This window comes from Hemitrygon akajei, chromosome 18, assembly GCF_048418815.1.
Source record: "Hemitrygon akajei chromosome 18, sHemAka1.3, whole genome shotgun sequence".
NCBI classification, from domain to species: domain Eukaryota; kingdom Metazoa; phylum Chordata; class Chondrichthyes; order Myliobatiformes; family Dasyatidae; genus Hemitrygon; species Hemitrygon akajei.
In genome coordinates, this window is record NC_133141.1 from 48,641,231 (window position 1) to 48,663,190 (window position 21,960).

The 21,960-nt window shown below is 39.0% G+C and overlaps 2 protein-coding genes across 4 annotated transcripts in view; one reads left to right on the plus strand and one right to left on the minus strand.

Moving 5' to 3' along the window:
- Positions 1-21,960, minus strand: part of tmem101 (transmembrane protein 101) — a 70,656-nt gene that overhangs the window by 24,201 nt on the left and 24,495 nt on the right. The window contains exon 5 of one of the 2 annotated variants that reach the window (XM_073071627.1): positions 19,791-20,952. The exons of the other annotated variant lie outside the window; for it this stretch is intronic. Within the exon in view, the coding sequence (XP_072927728.1) occupies positions 20,918-20,952 (35 nt within the window). The 3' untranslated portion in view covers positions 19,791-20,917. Of the gene's footprint in view, positions 1-19,790; positions 20,953-21,960 lie in introns of those variants that run through there. 2 annotated transcript variants of the gene reach the window in all.
- The window catches only part of nags (N-acetylglutamate synthase), a 33,227-nt gene that overhangs the window by 6,207 nt on the left and 5,060 nt on the right, over positions 1-21,960 (plus strand). Inside the window, exons 2-7 of one of the 2 annotated variants that reach the window (XM_073071624.1) lie at positions 5,651-5,925; positions 7,862-8,075; positions 12,116-12,208; positions 15,511-15,691; positions 19,082-19,253; positions 21,225-21,407. In XM_073071624.1, the coding sequence (XP_072927725.1) occupies positions 5,651-5,925; positions 7,862-8,075; positions 12,116-12,208; positions 15,511-15,691; positions 19,082-19,253; positions 21,225-21,407 (1,118 nt within the window). The remainder of the gene's footprint in view (positions 1-5,650; positions 5,926-7,861; positions 8,076-12,115; positions 12,209-15,510; positions 15,692-19,081; positions 19,254-21,224; positions 21,408-21,960) is intronic. The other variant, XM_073071625.1, reaches the window with a different exon arrangement.

The following is a 21,960-nucleotide window of genomic DNA, read 5'->3' on the forward strand; positions in this document are numbered from 1 at the left end:
GAAAATAAGTCAGGCATGATTGAATTGCAATAGACAAATGGCCTACTTCTGCAACTATGTCTTATGTTCTTAAGAAGACCAGGAGCTTAAGGGCCATGAAGAACGGTGGGAACAAGAGGATACAGAGCTCAATCTCTTGACTAAGCAGGAGAGGGAAGCATCAGCACTGTTTGTCAGAGAGATAATTCCCCAGAAGATGCTGCAAATCACAGTCCCCAGTGGAAGTGAACCTCCCCACCCCTTCAGTTGTTATCTCCAGTAGTCAGCATCAGACCCAGGAGACAGATTAAAATCCTTTTCATCCGACTGCTCCAATTATAATACATGAATGGATTAATTCCTGTTCCACTTAAATAGCTGTTGCAACATTTTTCCATTTCTGTCTTCTCATTTAAAGAACTCAGACTCCACATAAAATGCATTATCACTGCAAATACTCATACGGCTATGGAAATCACTCCCAAATATCACAAAAGAACATCACATTTCTTCTAAGATTGTGAGGATTCACATGCATGGTAGAGACCACTCCCTCGAGGGCCGTCTTATGATGGGTCTCCAGCACTTTTCAGCATAAAGGGAAGCATAACTGACTGTTTATGATTATCTCAAAATCAATTTTGCAGCTCACTCTAGAATTTGGTTTGATGCATAATTTTGGAGTTTCTGCACAGTCATTAATTTGTATAATTCGCTTCAGTTGACGGGGCACAAACTCATAGATTTACATCTTTTGTGCTAACTACCACCCATCACATAATGCATTATGCAATTTGCTTAACTTATCAGACAACAACAGAGGAAAAGAAAACCTTAAAAATCAACCGATATGCAGTAGTAACACAATTTACAGTAAGTTTTGTATGCATAAGAAAATACACATTCTTTAGAATAGTACAAGACCATAAGACATAGGATCAGAATTAGGTCATTTGGCCCATTAAGTCTGCTGCACCATTTGATCATAGCTGATTTATCATCCTTCTCAACCCCATTCTCCTGCCTTCTCCCTGTAACAAGGTAATTGAAATGTAAGGAACACTGAGCTATACACGACTATTAACATCATCCCAAAACTAAAGTTATTTGCTCTAGAATGTCTTTTTCTCATAACTTTAAATTTTTCTGTCCATAATCACAGTCCAAGTTAATGGCTTGTTCTTTACTGACAGAAACAGTTATTGATAGTCACACTATTGTACTCCACTTCGCAAGCTTATACAGACATACCCCAGAGTCAGAGACTGAGGCAACTGGAGACTGCGTAATGTAATGGAAGGATCTGGGCAGGCGAGAACAAGTCTTGTCCTGACTACTTTGAAAGCCAGCAACATCTTGCCTCAGCACAAAATGTTCCATGTCTCTGAATGTCTCTTAAAACACTAACTAAAATGATACACCATATAGTTCTATGATTACTCTTCAGAAGAATGGACTCCCTGATACTGTACAGGCTTCAGTCTGTGAGATCAGACCGCAGATTTCCCAGCGTAAATTATTGGTGAGTTCAGCATTGGAGTGCTATTGGGAAATGGTTGACAGAGTTTGGCCAGTAAATTGGGAAATTCTGCATCTTGGCACGATTGTCAAACATAGGCTGATAAATACAGTGGATTCCGGTTACTTGGGCCATCAATTAATTAAGGCAGCTTTTTTTGGGGGGGGGTGGGGAGACAACTCTTAAAGAAAAAAAACTAAATCTAGAAAATAGCCGGGATCCCTTTGGGACAGTGTGCTGCTTAATTTGGGCAAGAGACTGCTGCCGAATCGTCTCTAAATAGCGTCAGTCACGTGCACTTCTTACGTGGCTGATAAACACTACATCATGTTTAGAGCAATCAGTTTTTAAATAATGTCAGTTGTGTGTGTTTGTGTTCAAAAAGCAGTGATAAATAAGCAAGACAATTCAGAACTGTTTTGCTCACAGCGGTTTCAAGCATTCAGGTTTAGAGTCCCCAGAAACAGCCAGGAGTAAAAATGAAACAATTTCACTGCTTCAACAAGTTTGGAAGGCGTCAACAATCACCTGGAATGTTCCAATGAAAATGAAGATGTGGGTGATGCACTTGTCTTAAGCATTGTATGTTGGCAGTCCATTACCTGCACTAGGTGTTGTGCTGATTTTACTGATATACAGTTAATCTTGACAGGTGAATTCCTCCATCACTAACTATTAGGATCTAATATACAGTTTTATAGTACAGTAGAGATATTGGCCATTTTCTAATTTGTTCAGTATTTCATTTAATACATAAATTGTTACTCAGTTAAACATTGGTTTGCCTTTTTAAAGGCAACACGAGTGAATCTGCAGATGCTGGAGATAAATAAAAACACAAAATGGATGAAGGGTTTCGGCCTGAAACGTTGTCACTACCTCCTCCCATAGATGCTGTCTGGCCTGCTGAGTTCTGCCAGCATTTTGTGTTTTTGTTTGCCTTTTTAATTGTTTCCATGAAACTTCAGCTAATTGGGGCAGCTGCTGGTTTATCGTCGCTGACATTAGTTGTTGGTTTGTGGCAGCAGTATAGTGCAGGCATAACATTACTATAGGTTACACAAAAAAGTCAATATTTTAATGGAGGATTAGTTAGGTAGTTTTCTTGGGTTCATGGACTGTTCTGAAATCAGATGGCAGCGGGGAAGAAGCTGTTCCTGAAGCATTGAGTGTGTGTCTCAGGCTCCAGTATCTTCTCCCTAATTATCTTCTCCTCCTGATTAATTTATCATTGGTTGCTGGTTCATTATTGGATGAGGGTGACTCCATGATATAATCATGTGAAGATTGCACCAGCAATATGGCAAGAAGAGTATATGTTGACATCTTCAGTAAGAATTTCAGGCAAGGATTCAGAAAGTACTTACCAAGCAAACTTCTGAGTATTAACTTACAGATTTACAGAATATCGCAAGCATGCAAAGGGTCTGATGATTTAAAAACCAGTCATTGTCATGTGCCAAAATAGCTCATGGATTTGTGGTAGAACAGAGGAGGATATTCAGCCTGTCATTCATGCTTGCTCCGGCAGAAGTTCGCAGCATGTTTACTTCACCTTCTCTCTCACATGCACATCAACTCCCCTTTGATTTTGCTGTTTACTGATACTAATGAGTAACTTACAGTGACCAATTAACCTATGAGTATGTCCTTGAGTTATGGGAGAAACCAGAGCACTTGGAGGAAGCCCATGTGGTCACAAGGAGAATATACAAACTCCACACAGACAGCGTCTTTGAACCTGAGACCCAGAAACTGTGAGAGAGCTACACTAACTGCACTGTGCCACCCGAACCTGAAAATAAAACTCGACAGGAAACTCCAAACTTGTTGCACTTCGGAAATGTAGAATCCAATCTGACACCATCTCTTCAGAGAGAAAAGTGTAATTATCATTGCATTTAATCAATACATTTTGCATAACAGCTCAGTAAGATTGAATTAAAAATATTGTTATAGCTTGTATAAACCAGATTCAAAAGATTTTAAATGTTTGATCACAACTGAGAAGTATTGAGAAAATAACTGCACAACACTGAAAACTGATAAAAATTGAACTTTTTGCAGATATTCTGCAAAGGCAACCAACATATAGATAACCAGCAATGGTATCTGTGCTAGCTATAATTACCTAATTACTGACTGCAGAGTAAGTTACCAAATATCTGGGAAGAGTTCATAATGAATGCTGATAGACATGTGAGGGGGGAATAAGAAGCCAACAGATAGTAGGGGATTGGGACTAATGGACTTGCTCTGCCAGAGTAGATCTGATGAGCTGAATGTTCTCCTTTGTTGTAATAATGGAACCATAAACCTGATAGACAAATCTGTGCAGTAACAATAGTGACATAGCCAGACTACTGCCTTGAAATTCATTCCTGGGAAAGAATATATGTATAAAGCCCATATCCTTCACATGGTCTTCCCATAAACAGAAAACATCGAGCCAGTCATACACTTCAAAAGTACATTTGTGGGCCCACAATAGATAATCACACTAGAACTGCTAGCTGTTCAGAGCAATGCACCAAAGGATATCCACAGTTAAAAGTGATAGATTTTTCATATGCTTGTTGTTTATGTCCTACAAAAACAGTTGCCTATCTTAAATTTTTATTTGTAGCTTCCTAAGTAACAAACATATCCAATCAAAAGTAGTACTGTGCTGGAAATGTCAATTACAGAAATGAGTTTCAGTTTGTTGCATTGGTAGATTTATGCTTTAACATAAATGCTGACATAAGGGGGAATTGAAATAACAACATGTGCTACATTTGATGAGTTACTATTTTGGCTTGAAGGCTAATGTTCAGTTTTACTTTGATCTGCATTTGGGCTGGGCATAAATTATGATAGAGTGTATGTCAGACACAATCTCCATTTGTGCTTCTATTAATTAAATGAAACAGGATAGAGCAGAAAATTGGATGAGGCCACACTTGCTCAGTAACGTACTGGAGCGTCTGCCACACCTCAAACCATGATATTTGTGCCTCTGGATCAGAGATTACAAACTCAATCCCCACTCTTAAGGAACTGAACAGAAAGTCTAATGCAATACTGACATAGCTGCATCATCAGAGGCACCGACCTTTGGTTGAGACATTAAATCAAGACCCGTCTTCAGCTGGATGTAAAAGATCCCACAGACATTTTGAGCAAGGAATATTCCTGACATACTGGTTAATATTTATCCCTGCAGTGACATTTCAATAGAAAACAAGATTATATGGTTGTTATCTCATTGCTGTTTGTGGGAAATTGGTTGCTGCTTTTCCAAGACTACAGTAGTACCTCAGAAGAGAGAAAATAGGAAACCAGTGACCATTTGTGGAAAAATTCTGGAACCCATTAGTAAGGACATGAAAACAGTACACCTGGAAAATACTCAAAGACTGTGATAACATAGTTTGTCCAATCCAGACCTTTCGAGGGTGAAACTTGCAGAGCAGACAAAGGGGAGACAGTGCATATCTGGATTCTCTAAAGAAATTTGATAAGACACATTAATGATTGTTACACAGATCAAGATGCACTAAATTGTGGGTAATACTAACACAGAGAATCAGTTAAAGTGCCAAAAATAGTGGGAGGTGTAAAGATCAGTAGAAATACTTTGTGCTTATAATCTATATTATTAAGTTAACAAAAGGGGCCAAGCACAGCGTATCCAAGTTTGCTGATAGTACAAAGTTGCGTGAAAAAGCAGGCTTTGAGACAGACGGAGTCTGCAAAGGAAGAGACTCCAAGTAGTCAGCTGAGCGGCCCATGAAAGAAATCAGGAAATTAGATTATTAATTTGGAAGGAAGAAGAGGAAAGAGATATTGTTCAGAAGATAATAAATTACTAGATGTTTGCATTGAAAAGGAATAAAGTGCCCTTGCACACAAAAGATAACGCTAGCATGCAGGTACAGCAACCTGTTAAGAAGTCAAATAGATTTTTGACACCATGATGAGGTTACATAACAACTATCTGGACCTAACCCAGTATTCACATGACTTATGGTTTTAAAAAAAACTCCAAACAGCCAGTGTAAAGAGGAAGCTAAATATGCAATGAGTTTAGTTTCTGAAAATAGAAGTGCTCCAGACACTATCCAAGAACTGGTCTGTTATATTGGTTAACTTTATCTTTGTATCCATTAGGTGGATGCAGACATCTTTTGCTCAAAAGAGATGGTGTCCAGTTTGGCATTCGGCTTGGCATTCCTCCAACGTATGGACATGAAACCTGTTGTCGTTATTGGATTATCTTCTCAGTATGATGAAGAAACTTCAGATCCATTTGTGGAAACAAAATCTTTATTACTTAGGAATTGCAGGATCCTAACTGATGCTCTGCACAGGAATTCAGCTGTTACTATGCCATTTTTTAATGGCGGGGCCTTGTTACAAGCAGAAAAGCCTTCGTCTTCTAATAGGTACAGGTGCTTTATGAAAGAGCTAAATTCAAAAATATCTGTGATTTGTCTAAGAAAGACTGTATACACAACAAAGAAATGTCAAACCCAAGCATCACTAAACTGGTCATGGTCATGACTCACTGTGAAGTCCTTAGCATATAACACGAAATTGAAAAGTGAAAAAAGCACAAGATACACTCAGTGGCTATTTATTACCTTCTGTACCTAACAAAGTGGCCACTGAGTGTGTATGTGGTCTTCTACTGGTGCAGTCCATTCACTTCAAGATTCAAAATGCTGTGTGTTCAGAGATGATCTTCTGCACATCACTGTTGTTAACACATGATTATTTAAGTTACTGTCACTGTCCTGTCAGCTATTCTCCTCTGGCCTCTCCCATTTTCATCCTCAGAACTACCGGTCACTGGACATTTTTGTTTTATTTTCATACCATTCTGTAAACTATAGAGACTACTGAGCAGTTTTTGAGATAGTTAAACCACCCTGTCTGGCACCAACAATCATGCCACAGTCAAAGTCACTTAGATCACATTCCTTCCTTTCCCCCCCCCCTTTCTAATGTTCAGTCTGAACAACAACTGAACCTCTTGACTGCCTCTGCTTGCATTTACACATTGAGTTGCTACCACATGATTAGATGTTTGAATTAACAAGCAGGTGTATCCAATAGAGTGGCTAATAAGAAATGAATTTGGTTCTATTACTTCCAGTTGTGCAGAGTGTATACTGTATATAGTTCCTACTGGACTACCTTAGTGATCTTAGAAAAGAAGAGGTACCAAGAAGTAGTTCTTCTTTACACCATACCCAGCCCTATCACCAACCTCAATAGGGAAAGAATGATTGCCCTTTCCACAGAACCACGTACAGTCTATTTCTACAGTGCCTCTCAATGATCGCAGGTAACCTTTTATCAGTGGTAAGCACTGAGCTATTACAGCTGAGCTCCAAAGCGTCTGGCCTACATTTTGATTGGGATTTTTTATTCCTTGCTAAGGAACTAATTATTGGATGAGATTAAACACAGTACTGCAGGCATCTTCTGGAAGATGGAACGAGGCATTGCCTCCACATGGCTTCCCATGCACCACCACTCTCTCCAAACCCTCCACCCAAGCTGCAACAATCAGGGACAGTGAGCAGACTTCCTCAGTCAGTGAGGCCGACGAGTGGCAGCTCTTGCTACGCCTTTCACTCATCCGTAAGACTGTTTCTGTGATCCTTTCCTATACATAGAACAGTACAGCACACTACAGGCCCTTAAGACCACAATGTTGTGCCGACCTTTTAACTTATTCAAAAATCAATCTAATCTTTCCATCCTACATAGCCCATTTTTCTTACGTCCATGTGTCACTCTAAGAGTCTCTTAAATGCCCCTAATGTATCCTCCTCTACCAGCACTCTGAAGAAACCTACATCTGACACCCCCCCCCCCCCCCAAACTTTCCTCTACTTATCTGAAAAGGATGTCTTCTGGTATTAGCCATTGCTGCCCTGGGGAAAAGGTGCTAGCTGTCCACTCAGTCTATGCCTCATTTCATCTATCAAGTCACATCTTATCCTCCTTCATTCCAAAGAGAAAAGCCTGAGCTCACTCAAACTTTCCTCATATGTTCTCTAACCTATATCTTCTCTGCACCCTCTCTAAAGCAAAACTATCCTCCTGTAATAAGTTGACAAGAACATTTTGTTCATTTCCAGCTTAAAGTCTAGGCTACAAACATTCTCAGGAATGGAATCCTGTCATAACCTGAGGACTGCTTGAAATTAAAGGTGATTTTCAGTTAGTGACCACGTCAGCTTCTTTTCCCCCGTCAGTATAAATATGCCACTGTATTCATCTTAGTAAATAAAAAAAAGTTTCTTTGATGATTTGATTGCCATATTATACACCAAGGCCCCCATGGATTGACTGTGATTTCTTTTGCAGTTTTGGGAACGTAGTTTCAGTTGAAGAAGACCTATTAAACTGGAGTCTGGAATCAGGTCACATTCCTATAATCAGCTCCATAGGAGAGACCTCTGATGGACAACTGGTGTTTTTAAATTCCTTGGGTGTCACAGCACATATTGCAAAGATAATGCAGCCTCTGAAAGTGATGTTTCTGAACAACTCAGGAGGTATTCAGGACAGTAGTCAAAAGGTGAGTAAAGTTTTTCTTTGTGCAATGCATAAATTTGTAACATTATTATATTCTATAAAGGACAGATGATAAGTTGATGTATCATCTAGTGAAGAATGTAAATATCTTTTGGTCCCAAAAAAAGCAGTTGATAACTTTTTTTAAACAATTAAGAAGTAGTTTTGGACTTGATTAGACATGGTATCTCTTCCACCTTTGACCTTCTCTCATTTCCCAATCTCGTCAGTTCATCTGACATCAGTTTGACCCCTTTACACTCTGTTGCTCTGTTCCTCTGTCACCCATTGATGAGCAGAAAAGTCTTTTTCATCCTTTTCTGCCTTCTTAGCTGTAATAATGCTGTACCCAAAGTCAGTTAAAGGGTGGGGTGCTGAACAGATGATATTTTCTGACCTTGAATGTCATGCTAACGAAGTTTCATCCTCCATCTTCCACCTTGAAACCCCAATATTGTAAGATCTTACTAAGGAGAGAACAATATGGCAGGTAAGAAGGAAAAGGCACACAGAAAACGTGAAAATAATGGATGTTTAGAGCAAGTAATAAGACCACAAGTCACATGCTTAGGAGAATAAAACAAAATAGGATTCATTGACTAAGAATTTAAATACCAGAACTGCTGTTCAAAGTATTTGGTAAGTTTTGGTTCAGGAATCTACCAGAAATCAACAGAAACTATGCTCCTTCGTAGATCAAGGATGCGTGGCCTGTTTCTTCGTGCTCTTTAAACCTTTTCTAGCTTCCATGTTGGTATTACAAGATAATAAGTGAAAGCTGAAATAGAGGAAACACTGTTCAATTTTTATTTTCTTCAACACTACTGACTACAGAGCCAGTCAGAAGGAGATCCTTTGAATTCCAGGATCGGGATTACAATTGGATTTTGCCAAGTTAACCTTGCAAGAAGTTTCAAATACTAATCCAGGACTATACTAATTTGATATTTGCTTCTAGTAGGAATTATTGTAACATTAGTTCTAACAGTAAGAACAGAAATCCCAAATGATTCTCCCTGACTGAACTATGAAACATGCCCTTGGATTTCTACCCTGATGTGGCTCTGTTTTTGTTAATGTGGGTAGAGTACACCTTCAACTTAACATTGAAGGCAATGAAATGAAGGAATTTGAGATGTTAAATTATGTTCAATGTTTTGGATTTCCTTTTTTCCATAATTTTAGTGAAAGAGTGAGAACATTTATTTTAAACTAAAATGAGAATAGGAATCTGATAAACACATTAAGCTCCCACAATCTTACAGCCCGAGAGTCGTCTCATTAAAAACTGTTACTTTTCGGGAATGCAACTTTTTCTTTAGGATGTTTTCCAGCCAGTCTTTCTGCATTGGATTGACAGTGGTTATAGAACCCAGTCACTCACATAACCACTTCTAAGGTAAAGCCCTTTCCACTGCTTAGTGTTACTCTGTACAAAAATTTAAGGTTGGCAAACAAGCAAATAATACATGGAAGTTGCAACACAGAGACAAACCATGTCTGTGTTTACCTTCCAAGTGAGCAATTAGTTCTAATCCTAATTGCCCAACTTGTTCCCTAACTTCTTTGGGGCTTTCATCATACTTATATATCTGGTTCAAACTTGCACATTGACAAGTCCCTGGCTCAACTCCTGATCCTGAAAACGAATTTCACGTCTGCACAACTTGCCGTTTAATGACCTCTATGCTGTCTACGGTTCCAAAACAAGAGAGTGATTGCTAGGATAATCTCCATGACCTTGGTTGCTCTAAGTGGATCTAAAACTGATGCAGTCACTGAACAATTAGGAATGTGTTGAGGCAAATTCTCAAAAGGCTGTGGATAAATTTTGGGCATCAGAGGAATAGCAGGATGTGGGGATTCATTGGAAAAGTGAGCAATGAAAGCGGAGCAGCTTTGTTAAACTGAAGAGCCTACTTCTGCTGTAGTTCTTGTATTCCTTAACCTCTTCCGTTTCATTTTGTATCTGTGTCCCTTCATTCGTTACTGGAAACAATTTGCCCATCATTTCAGAATCTTTAAACACGCTTAATTTTTGGTCTCATAGTCTTATGTCATTCAAAAAAATGTGGCCTTCTGATACATTTATTGTGCCCTCTACAGTTTCAGTATTCTTTCTATAAAGTGCAGTAACCAAGTGACTAACTTCTTTTTAAGGCTCATCATGTACTTCTTGGCCGTTCCACACCCTTTACAATGGAGCCTAAAATTGGATTTTATTTGTAAATAACCTCAGATATCTGAACACAGTTATTTCTGGGGTTTTTTTCAATATTCCTGCTCTGTGCTTAACTTTCATTTGGAATTAGAGTATAACTAATGTTACACAATGAATTTTTGATGATTGGATTGCACGCTGTTTCACTATCTAATCGTGTCCTGTTATAGCTTCCGTTAACTCCTCCAGAAATATTCTGGTCAAGAAATTGGAGTGTCGTAGAAAATATGCCCTGGCAACAAAAGGCTTGCATAACATATACTAGTTTGTAGTATTCTCCTCATCAAAAAGATCGTTCTGTTGAGCCAGCACCAATTGTGTTGTTTGGTGTTTCAGTTACTGGGCTAATAATTCAGACCTGGAGTAATGAGTTCAGATCTCAGCATCTGGGGAATAAATTAATCTGATTTTTTTAAGCTGGTATCAATAAATGGTGCCCATGAAAATACTGGCAAAAAACCTATTGCGTTCACTTATATTCTTAAGAAATAGAAATCCAGCCAACCTTTCCCAATTTAGCCCTCATATGACTGCAAATCCACAGCAGTACGGTTAATTTTTAACTGTCCTGTGAAATGTTCAAGCAGGCCACAGCCTGTACAAGATCTCCATCTTCACCACATGAAGTATAATGGTTGAGGAAGGCATATTCACCAGTTAGGGATGGGAATTAAATGTTGACCTTGCTAGTAAAGTCCAAGAGTTTCAGTGCAAATTCAGGAATCTGTTGCTGTTATGTCAGTGGATACCAGAGTTGAAAGGGGATTGGCGTGTGATATAGCTCTGCAGCAGGATAGTGAAATTGCTGAGATGCTAACCTGGACAGGCCGGCAGGGGCACAAGTTAGCTGTTTTCTATCAAATTGACAGATTTCTTGGTTCCCATCATCAGTGCCTAGGGTCTTAACCATTTGCCAGGTAGCCTAGATTATTGTTACAAATGGTGAAAATCTTGCACACTAAAGCCTACAACAGCTTGAGATCATGCTGACAAGACCCTCCTCTGCTCAGGAACAGCTTTCCAGTGGCTTGGCTACAGACCCTGGTGGGGATGAGGCACACCTTGCAGTCCCATAGGGCAGAGGGAGACAAGCAAGCACACGCCAGCCGGTATATAAGTCACCACTTGATGTTTGAATGCTGCTGTTTTCAGTTATATCTATAAATACTCTGTTTACACTTTCCTTCTACTTTAACAGTAGTGCAAGGATTTCTTATGTTCAGGGATTTGGGTGGCCAAGTTCAGGAACTGATTCAAACCATTCAGATGAATGTCTTCTCCCTCTGAAGGGAATGATCATCCTTGTTCTAATTTTGAGTTAAGGTGTTCCCACAGCACTGTACCCACTCTTTGGTACAATTTGTCACTAAATTTACAGGCTTTTTGAAGGCTAAAATTATATTCTGTGGGAAATGAAGCTGGACTTAAAGCACTTTGCTCAGGAAGAGTAAAGGAAGCTATACTTTGTAATGAGTTAAACTATATCTAATGTAGAAATGCTTAATTCTGGCACTGGGTACCACAAAGTTGCAAGTATTCAATTTCAGTGCTGCAAGATTGTCCCATTTTGAGTTATAGAAACATTATGTAATAATTCATCATGTCCTGGTTTCAGTACCTCTGCGAGAATGTGGCCTATTCATTTCCATATCTGGCAAATTGTGCCAATCAAAGTAAGATCAGGTCATTAACTGGGAGATTGGCATCAACCACCCACTCCCAGCATCATGTGTAAAGGTGCCTCCCTGGCATTGCCAGTTTCAGATACTCTTCTGAGGCTGGCCTTCATGAGACAAGGAGACCTCATTGTAATTGTTTTGCAGTTCCGTCGTTGTCAAAGCGCTGCTTCAAGTGCCAATGGGCGTTTTCAGCGTCGAGCAATCTCTCTTGGTACCAGCTGTGTGGAGAGCCTACAGGTATGTTTTGTGGAGTCAGTTGGGGCACGAGTCCATTAAGAAGATGATTGGATGGATATACTCCACTTCTTCCCTGATGGTTTTGCCTCTACTGTCAGCAGTATTGCCAATGCCAAATGGACTTGCCCCTAATGGAAGACTGAGTACAATTATTCACATAAGTGCACTGATTCCATGTCCCACTCAGCAGTAACCTTTCACATAATTTTTGACCATTTTAGTATTGTGCCGGCCAATGTTTTGATAACCATGATACCTCCCGTCTTTTACATTAGCACTTATTTTTGTATTTTTTTCTAAATCATTGAGATCCACAGAGGCAGTTCCTTGGAGGACCAAATCTCAGTTATACCATGAAGGTGAGGCACAGAGTCAAAGTCAGGATGTCCTTTTCTGCCAATCTGGAAGGAAAACGTACAGGGAAACATCCTGTGTCACCACCTTTGCATGGCTTGAGCAGAACCAAAGTTTATCCTCATACTAAGCAAATTAAATCCACACATCCAAAACAATTCAAAATGCTTTCCAGGTGTCCGTGCAAGTCACCAAAACAATCATCAAGACAATGCAAATATCAAACATTTTAGGTGTTGGTAGAATGTGAGATGATTGAGAGAAGTGCTAAACAATTGTTTTCAGATTTTAATTTATTATTTTCCAGTTACATCTGCTAATCTGCCTGAGCTTCGCACTTTTCCCTTCTGGGAAGAAGCCTCTCCGTATTAAATACCTTTCAAAATGGTTTAGGGAAACTGCCTTGGGGAAGATCTTCTAATAATACCATTCTCCCTTTGGACACAGGTCTGAGCTGTGTTTACCATCTGCAACAATTAAAGATCTCGAATGCAAGGGTGTGAGAATCTCTAGCATTTCAACCAGTGAGATGTGGAAAAATGAGAGAAGTTGAGATTTCAGAAGAGTTTTATGGTAGAGCACATACTACTCTGTATGTGTACTCAGGAAATAAAAAGGAACCAATGACATTTCTCAGATAAAAATGATTTTGATGAAGCTGCAAGTATTAGTGAATTCATTGATTATTAACATTGAGAATAATTATTCAGTTTTTAATGCAAACTATTATTTAATAGTGGATATATATTGGTATCCGTGAGACTCTGATGTTTGTTACTTGTGAAGTTTGAGGCCTGCTAAATGTGAAACAAACATCATGGCAAGAACTGAAACACACTCGCCACCCATTTCCAAAGAGGAGCTTTTAGCATGTATCATTTTTTTAATGGCTCTTTAGATTATTTTTTTTGTTTGTGTCTTCATTTCGGGATTGTTTCATGCAGTTTACATTGATGGGCACCCAGTCAGCACTTTGTTGGTGCAAGTTGCTAACAGTTGATGGCAGTAGTCAGTTAGGACATGCAGAATGTGGAAAGTTTTGTAGCATTCAAGCTTGATAACAAGTGGATGTAATGGCAGTGCATTTGGGTAAGGGAGCTTTGTGCATGTAGTGGGCATGTTTGAGATATTATGGACATCTTGGATTTTTGAACAGATGGAATATAGTGGATATTATCTAATGTATGTTCTTTTTCAATAATCTGCTGCCTTGTTATCTAATGCTTTATTCTCAATTATTTGCATTGTAACCTAATATTAATAATTTTATCTAATTTACTATCATATTTAATATCATTTATTTCACAATTATTTGTTACCTATTATATAGATTTCCCAGTAATTTATTATCTAATGTACCTATATCTCCCACTTCCCTGCCTTATGTAATGTAGTTTATTTCTCGATAATCTAATGTCTTGTTATTTTACACAATAATGTGATATCTTTTGTTTTCATGCTCATATGGTCAGCCAGCATTATTGCTGTTTCACATACATCCAACTATTTGTATGCTGTCCTGTTATTATGCAACATTAACAAAGCTTTCTTAAACTATACATTATATAATATCTAACAAAGGCAAATCACTGATATACATATTTATAATGCTGTTTTCCAATGTAGTTCTACAAATTAAAATGAGCATTTGATTTAGAGAAGTTAAAACGGGCTCTTTTTCCACAGGAACGTAAGCAATGGTGACAGTTGAACATAAATAGTTTAACTTCACATTTAATACCTTACAAAGTTTAAAGGAGACACATAAAGAGATTAAATTCTACATAGTTTATTAAATTAGAAAAGGGATGAAGAACTTGCGAACTTCTAGATTTCTCCATTTAGCTTTGAAGTTTTCAATATCATTTTAAGCACAATTTGGCCAATAAACACAAGAGATTCTGCAGATGCTAAAAATCCAGAGTAGCACATAAAATGCTGGATGAACTCAGCAGGTCAGGCAGCATCTATGGAGAGGAATAAAGAGCTGATGTTTTGAGTTCTGGCTCCCCTCTTACCCTTTCTCTTCTCTCACCTGCCTATCAGCTCCTCCTAGTGCCCCTCCTCCTTCCCTTTCTCCCATGGTCCATTTCCTCTCCTATTAGATTCCTTTTTCTTCATCTATTCACCATTTCCACCTATCACCTCCCAGTTTCTCACTTCATCCCCTGTCCCCCACACACCTACCTTCCCCCTCAGCTGGTTTCACCTATTAACTTCTCACTTGTACTCCTTCCCCTTCCCCTCCCCCCACCTTCTTATTCTGGTTTCTTCCCCCTTCCGAAACATCAGCTCTTTAATCCTCTCCATAGATGCTGCCTCTCCTGCTGATTTCCTCCAGCATTTTGTCTGTGTTACTGAGCCAACAAATACTGACACAAGTGGTATACATTGAAATACCCCCAAAGTGATGTTCTGCTTGTCAGGTCATTTATAAAGTGCCTTTCATTTCAGTATTGGTTTGAATTTTTAGCTTTTGTCTACAACAAATATTTCAAAATTGTTTCAGGCAAATAAGTAATCTGCCTCTAACATTCTTCATAATTGATAGATATAGCTATCATTTCTAAAATTTTGAAAGTGTCCTTGAATATTCCATGAAATTATGTTCTTTGTGATCTTGAACACCTAGCTTTTTCTGAAATTATTCATGTAAATATATTAACAGTAGACAGTACATAATAGCAGTATATGCCTAATGAAAGGTTAAGTGGAATGCATTCATGTTAAAATGCTCCCAGTGTGGTAACATCTGCAAAAATGATTCAATAGCTTTAATAAAATTGGCACTAACACTAGGCTCATAAGACTCAAAACAACAATCGTGTCGCATTTCTGATTTATTCAAACAATTTACAGGTGCAAAGCAAAGTTCTAAATATTATAGCATAATCATTTGTTCCCTCCTACTTTAACTTCTCAGTACTATGCTCTTTTACATGGTGCAGGTTGTGGGACAGGTCAATCTTCCATCTGACCTAGATCTTCTGTTGAATACAAATTGGATTAGTGATAAAGAGGAACAGAAAGCCAAGGTGATAATGGATTTGCTTAACCACATGCCATCAGAATCTTCTGCTGTCATCACATCGGCCAACACCATACTCACAGAGCTTTTCAGTCACAGAGGTACATTCATATTTAATAGAAAGAGGAAATATTAAAATATAGTAGAATAACAAATGCATGAGATTTTTGCTTATGACCTGCTTGCAGTTAATAGATTCTACATTTATTTCTTATTTACTTACGACATTGTAGGAAGCCAGTCAATGCTTGCTGGCCCTCAGAGCAGTTCCACCAGTCCATACCCCAGTCACTCTTCCTTGTAATCTATTCTCGTAAGCCTATCAACTCCCCCTAATTTTTGTGCCACCTACCTACAGTAGCAGTAATTTACATTAGAAATGCAAGAAAGTCAGCAGATGCTGGAAATCCAGAGTAACGCACAAAACGTTGGAGGAACTCAGCATTTTCAAAACTTCAGTCCTGAAGAAGGGTCTCGGCCTGAAACATTGACTACTCTTTTCCATAGATGCTGCCTGACCATCTGACGAAATTCAGAGCAATACACACAAAATGGTGAAGGAAATCAGCAAGTCAGGCAACATCTATGGAGGGGAATAAGCAGTTGACATTTCAGGCCAAGTCCTGGGTCTCAGCCCAAAATGGCGGCTGCTTATTCCCGTCCATAGATGCAGCCTGACATGCTGAGTTCCTCCAGCATTTTTGTGTGTATTTTTCAAACCTAAACTGGTTTACAATTTCCATTAGCTATTTTAGTTAACATTCTGATTGTTTTCTAATAAATTTGATTATGCAGCTATCTCAACTGTATTGGAGAGTTCAGTTAATAATGTACATTATTTAATATCATTCAAATACAAATAGAATTAGGGTGGCAGGAAAGAAATTTAAAGTGAGGTTAGACCAGACAGTGTAAAAGAATTTTGTTTAGTCTATATAGATAGTTCTTAAAGTGGCCACTGAACATGTGTTTGTGCTCTTCTGTCGCTGTAGCCCATCCACCTCAAGGTTTGACGTGTTGTGCATTCAGAAATGTTCTTCTGCACACCACTGTTGTAACATGAAGTTATTTGGGCTACTGTCACCTTCCTGTCAGCTTGAACCAGTCTGGCCATTCTCCTCTGACCTCTCTCATATTAACAAGGCATTTTCACCCACAGAACTGCTGCTCACTGGATGTTTTGTTGATTACACCATTCTCTGTAAATGAAAATTTACATGAAATTTACTGTTGTACATGAAAATCCCAGGAGATCAGCAGTTTCTGAGATAGTCAAACCACCCTGTCTGGCACCAACAATCATTCCATGGTCAAAGTCACTTAGATCACATTTCATCCCCTTTATGATGTTTGTTCTGAACAACAACTGAACCTCTTGACCACGTCTGCATGCATTTATGCATTGAGTTGCTGCCACTTCATTGGCTGATTAGAAATTTGCATTAAGGAGCAGGTGAACAGGTATACCTAATAAAGTGGCCACTGAGTGTACAATTTAGTGGAAATGAGTTTAACTTCTATCTATCTCAATTTCTAATGGTAACAGAATTTGCATTTAGGTTTATCCACCCTCAGCCAGAAAAAATAGTCCTTACCTAACTCGCAAGCCCTCAGTCCCAAATAAAATAAATTACTGAATTATGAAAAGCATAAATATAGTTGAGTTACTCAAGAGTTAAAAGCTTCTGTCCAGGACATGGGAACGAGTGGCCATCCTGCTGTTCACTGAGGCAAGTCAGACTAAACCGTCCCATGTACCGAGAGGAGTGGATTAAAGATTCTAATACCACGATAATTTATTGCAAAGCTATCGTGGCTTTGCTATTTTCTAGCATGGGAAAAGAGTTTTGAAGGCCAGTGGTCTGAAAAATAGAGCATAAAATTTCATTATATATTGATCGATGTATCTGTTAAATTTGCTCACTACAGTAACAGAGTGTATAGAAAGGGTCACCAGCTGATAATCCTTTCTGTACAGTCTATGCGGGGCCTCACAACCTCTTTTGGTTACAACAATGAATGAGGCCACATGCCTGCACTTTGATTCGAAAGAATATATATAATGGACTTCAACTGAGTCATGTCAATCTTCCCCAAATATTAGGATGTCTTTGCCGATTACCAAAGTTCCCTGTGAGTAGTGCAATTCAGCATCCACCAAAGTCACATTAAGATTGTATAAAATCTTCACGATAGTGTAGCGGTTAACATTGCAGCTCAGGGCATTCCAGAGTTCGTAGTTCAGTTCTGGTGCTGTTCTGTAAGGGGTCTCTTCGTCCTCCCACAATCCAAAGACATACCGGGTAGGTTAATTGGTCATTGTAAATTGTCCTGTGATTAGGTTAGGGTTAATCGGGTTTTTGGGTGGTTGTTGGGCGTGGCTAGAAGGGCTAACTCCACACTGTGTCACTAAATAAATAAAACTGCCCTGCTGCACTAATGTTAATGGTGTATTCTCCATTCCTTCTCAGCTGTTTTAATTCCACAGCAGTGCATAATGCTTGTGCCATCAAAGTTATCAGTTAGACAAGACACATGTTTGGAGGCAGAATGACACATGGTTGGAATCCTGCTGCAGGTTTTGACCTGAAACGTCGACGGTTCCTTTCCTCACACATGCTGTTTGACCCAATGAGTTCCTCTTGCAGATTGTTGCTAAAACACATTTGGTTGGCAGGTCATTCGTCATTTCACCAGTACCCTGTGGCCAATGTGTACACATGCAAATACACGGCTCCATTTACTGAGGTGTTTTCAACGTTATCCCTTCCTAAATACACGCAGTCTGTATCATCTGAAGAAATGAGACAGCAGGCACGTGGGAACACCTTAGCGGCATGTTCCCCTCCTACAATTCACGCCCTTCTGATTTGGAATTATGTTGCTGCCCCTTCAAGTAGCTGAATCCAAATCCAGGAACATCTTACCTATCTGAATAGTGGGATTACCTTCACCACAAAAACTGCAGCTGCTCAAAAAGGTGGCTCACTGACACTTCCTCAAGAGTAATCAAGGACAGGGCTTAAACTCTGTCAGCACCACCTTCATCAAATGGACTAAAAAAATCATTGTCATTCATTGAAAGATGCTGAAACTCATCTCAGAAAAAAATGTTAAATGTTTATCAATTTTAATTGGCTCAGCAAATGTATCTGGTAAACAGATTATGAAAACCCCAGGTTCAATCTGTATTCTATGCCAAAATAGATTTTACTGGGTTGGCTGGTAGTTAGAAATTGGAGAAAAAGAATTGTCTAGTGTTTATGTTTGCTGTCTACCAATCTCTGGGAACATGCATGGTTCATCTTGTACAGGGACAAGACTGGACTTGTTTTCAGAATAGTGAGTGACCAGAAAGAGTGGTTGCTGTCTGGGCAAGAGTTGCCAATCATGTAACACAAATGTTGAGAAAAAATTTTTAAATGGTAGTTAACTACTTTCCATCACATCAGAGATGTTGACCCTGAACATTCTTTTTGAATTTGTTTCAGGAGCTGGAACTCTATTCAAAAATGCAGAACCCATCCGCAGATACACAGACCTTGATGAAATAGACACAAGCCGTCTAATATCACTAATCAATAAATCATTTGGGAAAGATCTTTATGAAGACTACATTTCAGTAATAAAGCCCAAGCTACATTCTGTTTATTTGTCTGAAGGGTAAGAGTTTTGCCACCAACGGGGTTTTGTGAATTGATTCCTTTCTTATTTCTCTAATTCCATTAGTGAAATTAATGCAACTGACTTTAATTAACTTTAAAATAATTGGAAAGTGAAAAAACTCATAGGAGATTGATAGTAAATCTGGAGTATTGAGGAAATCCAGGTTGAAACCTATCATGGGCAGAAGAAATCTGAGCCCAGCAACTCCAACATCTAGCACAAGATGTGCACTGTGTGATACAGCTCTGGTTACATGAACCAAGGAAATGAGTACTTAATTGCTTATTACATGAAGGTCAAAAAGTTACTTCTGGGTCATCCATGCAAATGGCACCTCAAGGACCGAGCCTTTTAACAAATACCCAGTAACATGCATCAGTGTGCCACACGTTTGGACAGCATCTCTGCTAAAATTAGCTGACCTGCAGATAGCGCAGACTACCTTCACAGAAGGTGACTTTCACAATGAATATGAGACCTGTGTCAGCAATTTTTTTTAAATTCCAAAAATAGACTTTATTCATAATATAGATGCAAAGGAAGAAACAGAGCAAAAAGGTGATGTTACATTCAATAATGTAAACTTTTGAAGAAAACAAAACAAACAAACATAGTACCATTACTGCTTACATGGTCCCCTGAGGTAATACTTCCACAATGAACTCTGTCCCTCTTTGTGCAGTGGCAGAAGGAGCTTATACTGTGGTGCTTCCCCACAGAGACTTCAGTGCATCCCTTAACACATACTTGTGCAGCCTGGGCAGTCAGCAGCATTCCCTGACAGACCAACAACTGTCAGGCAGACCAAAGGGTGTCCTTTGTCAAATTGGTTACCTTCCAGCAGCACTTATTATCTGTCTTGGTATGTGCTCCTGGGAACAGCATGGAGATCAGAGGGTCCTCTGATACACAGCTGCTGCTGGGCATGAACCCAGACAAGGACCTTTGCATCCGCCTCCACAGTGACTTAGCAAATCCACAGTCTGCAAAGCATTGGGGACCACCTCTTCCCCATTGCAGCTGTCCTGAGGGCTACATACATTGAGGGTGATAAATAACCCCCAAAGCCCATTTCAAGCTCAGACGTCCCTACCCAACCCCTTCCCCCAAAGTCATTCAGCCCCATAGCTGGGCCTCTGTAGCCCTTTTACCTCCTTCCAATCGACCTGAGATATCTTGGATCTCATACACAATGGAATTTTCCAGTGCTGGATCCATACTCAGAACACTTGGCAACCTATCACACACTGCCAGTTTAGCATACCTTACCTGCCTGGATCAGCGAATTTGTTAAGCCAAGGTCATTTTATGCAATGCAGTTGGCAGATTTCCCTCAATTTATTTAACATGCCATGTCATTAAGTCAAATACATTTTCCAGTTTTACACTACACTGCCACGGAGTGCAGTCCCCTACTCACATGATATTTACACTAATACAATTTCTAGAAGACCATCAATAATTGCTTCCAGCCCCACCTCCACTCCCCACTCCTTCAAATAGCTCAGACATACTGAGGCCAATCTGCGATAACCCCTTGGTCTTCCCATCTGAGACTAATTGACTCAGTGCAGAGACTGACTTGGAAGGATTCAGTATATTTGATTATTCCCATAACAGACAGGCATAATATCTGCTCGTACACAGCTTTGCAGATATCCTCATAGATCATCTTTGTTATGTGGTAGAGAAAATTCTAAAGAGAAAGAAAAATATAATTAACTGTTCCATGGAATACAAAGTGACAGACTTTAAAACAGCCCCAATATTCTTCAAAAAGGCAGAATTAATGGCAAATTGTTGTTTAAAATGTTTAAATGTAATTAGGCATGTTACGCAATTAGTAGATTGATTTGTAGACAAAATCTTGACTGCATTCTTCTAGCATATGGCATGATTTGCTGCAATAAATTATAGCATAAGAATGGGTTTGAATTGCTCATGCATCTATTCTCTATGTTCCCACAGGTACAGTGCTGCTGCAATTATCACCACAGAACCTGTCTTGAATGGGATGCCATATCTTGATAAATTTGTTGTCAGTACAAGTAAACGCGGCCAAGGGACCAGCCTGATGTTATGGGAATGTATTCAGCAGGACTTTGAGGCACTTTTTTGGAGATCGAGGACAACAAACAGGATCAATCCTTGGTAAATTCATAATTTATATATTGACTGTATATTATTTTAAAAATCATCAGCCACAAGGTTTACATACCAGAATGGTTTTAGGTAACACAGACTTTATTTAGGGAACCTACAGATAGCTGCCCATTGTTTAGAGATTCATCAGTTTAAGTAACACAGCTCCAAGCAGAACAGAATTTCTCATTGCTCAAACATCAATGCACTCTTCAATACAAAGTAAGCAATATAGATTTATGGTGTAGACGTCAACTTAAAACTTCTTCAACCATATGTTATAACATAAAATAGGGTTCAACAGCACTCTTTATTTGGCAGCCTGAGTGTTAAGTTTGAATGGAATTTTATGTGATCATATGCACATGTTGCTTTACAATATCATCCACTATATTCAGAAAGGCAGTTGCAAGTACGCTGCAAGTGTGAGAGTAGGCAGAGTTTAACATGAATCTTCAAAGCCAGTGCAACTAAATTCGATTTCCATGATCCAGCTTACACTATGTGTTTAACTGGTTTAACGTATGTTTTACATTAAAAACACATCTGGAGTAGAGCCTTC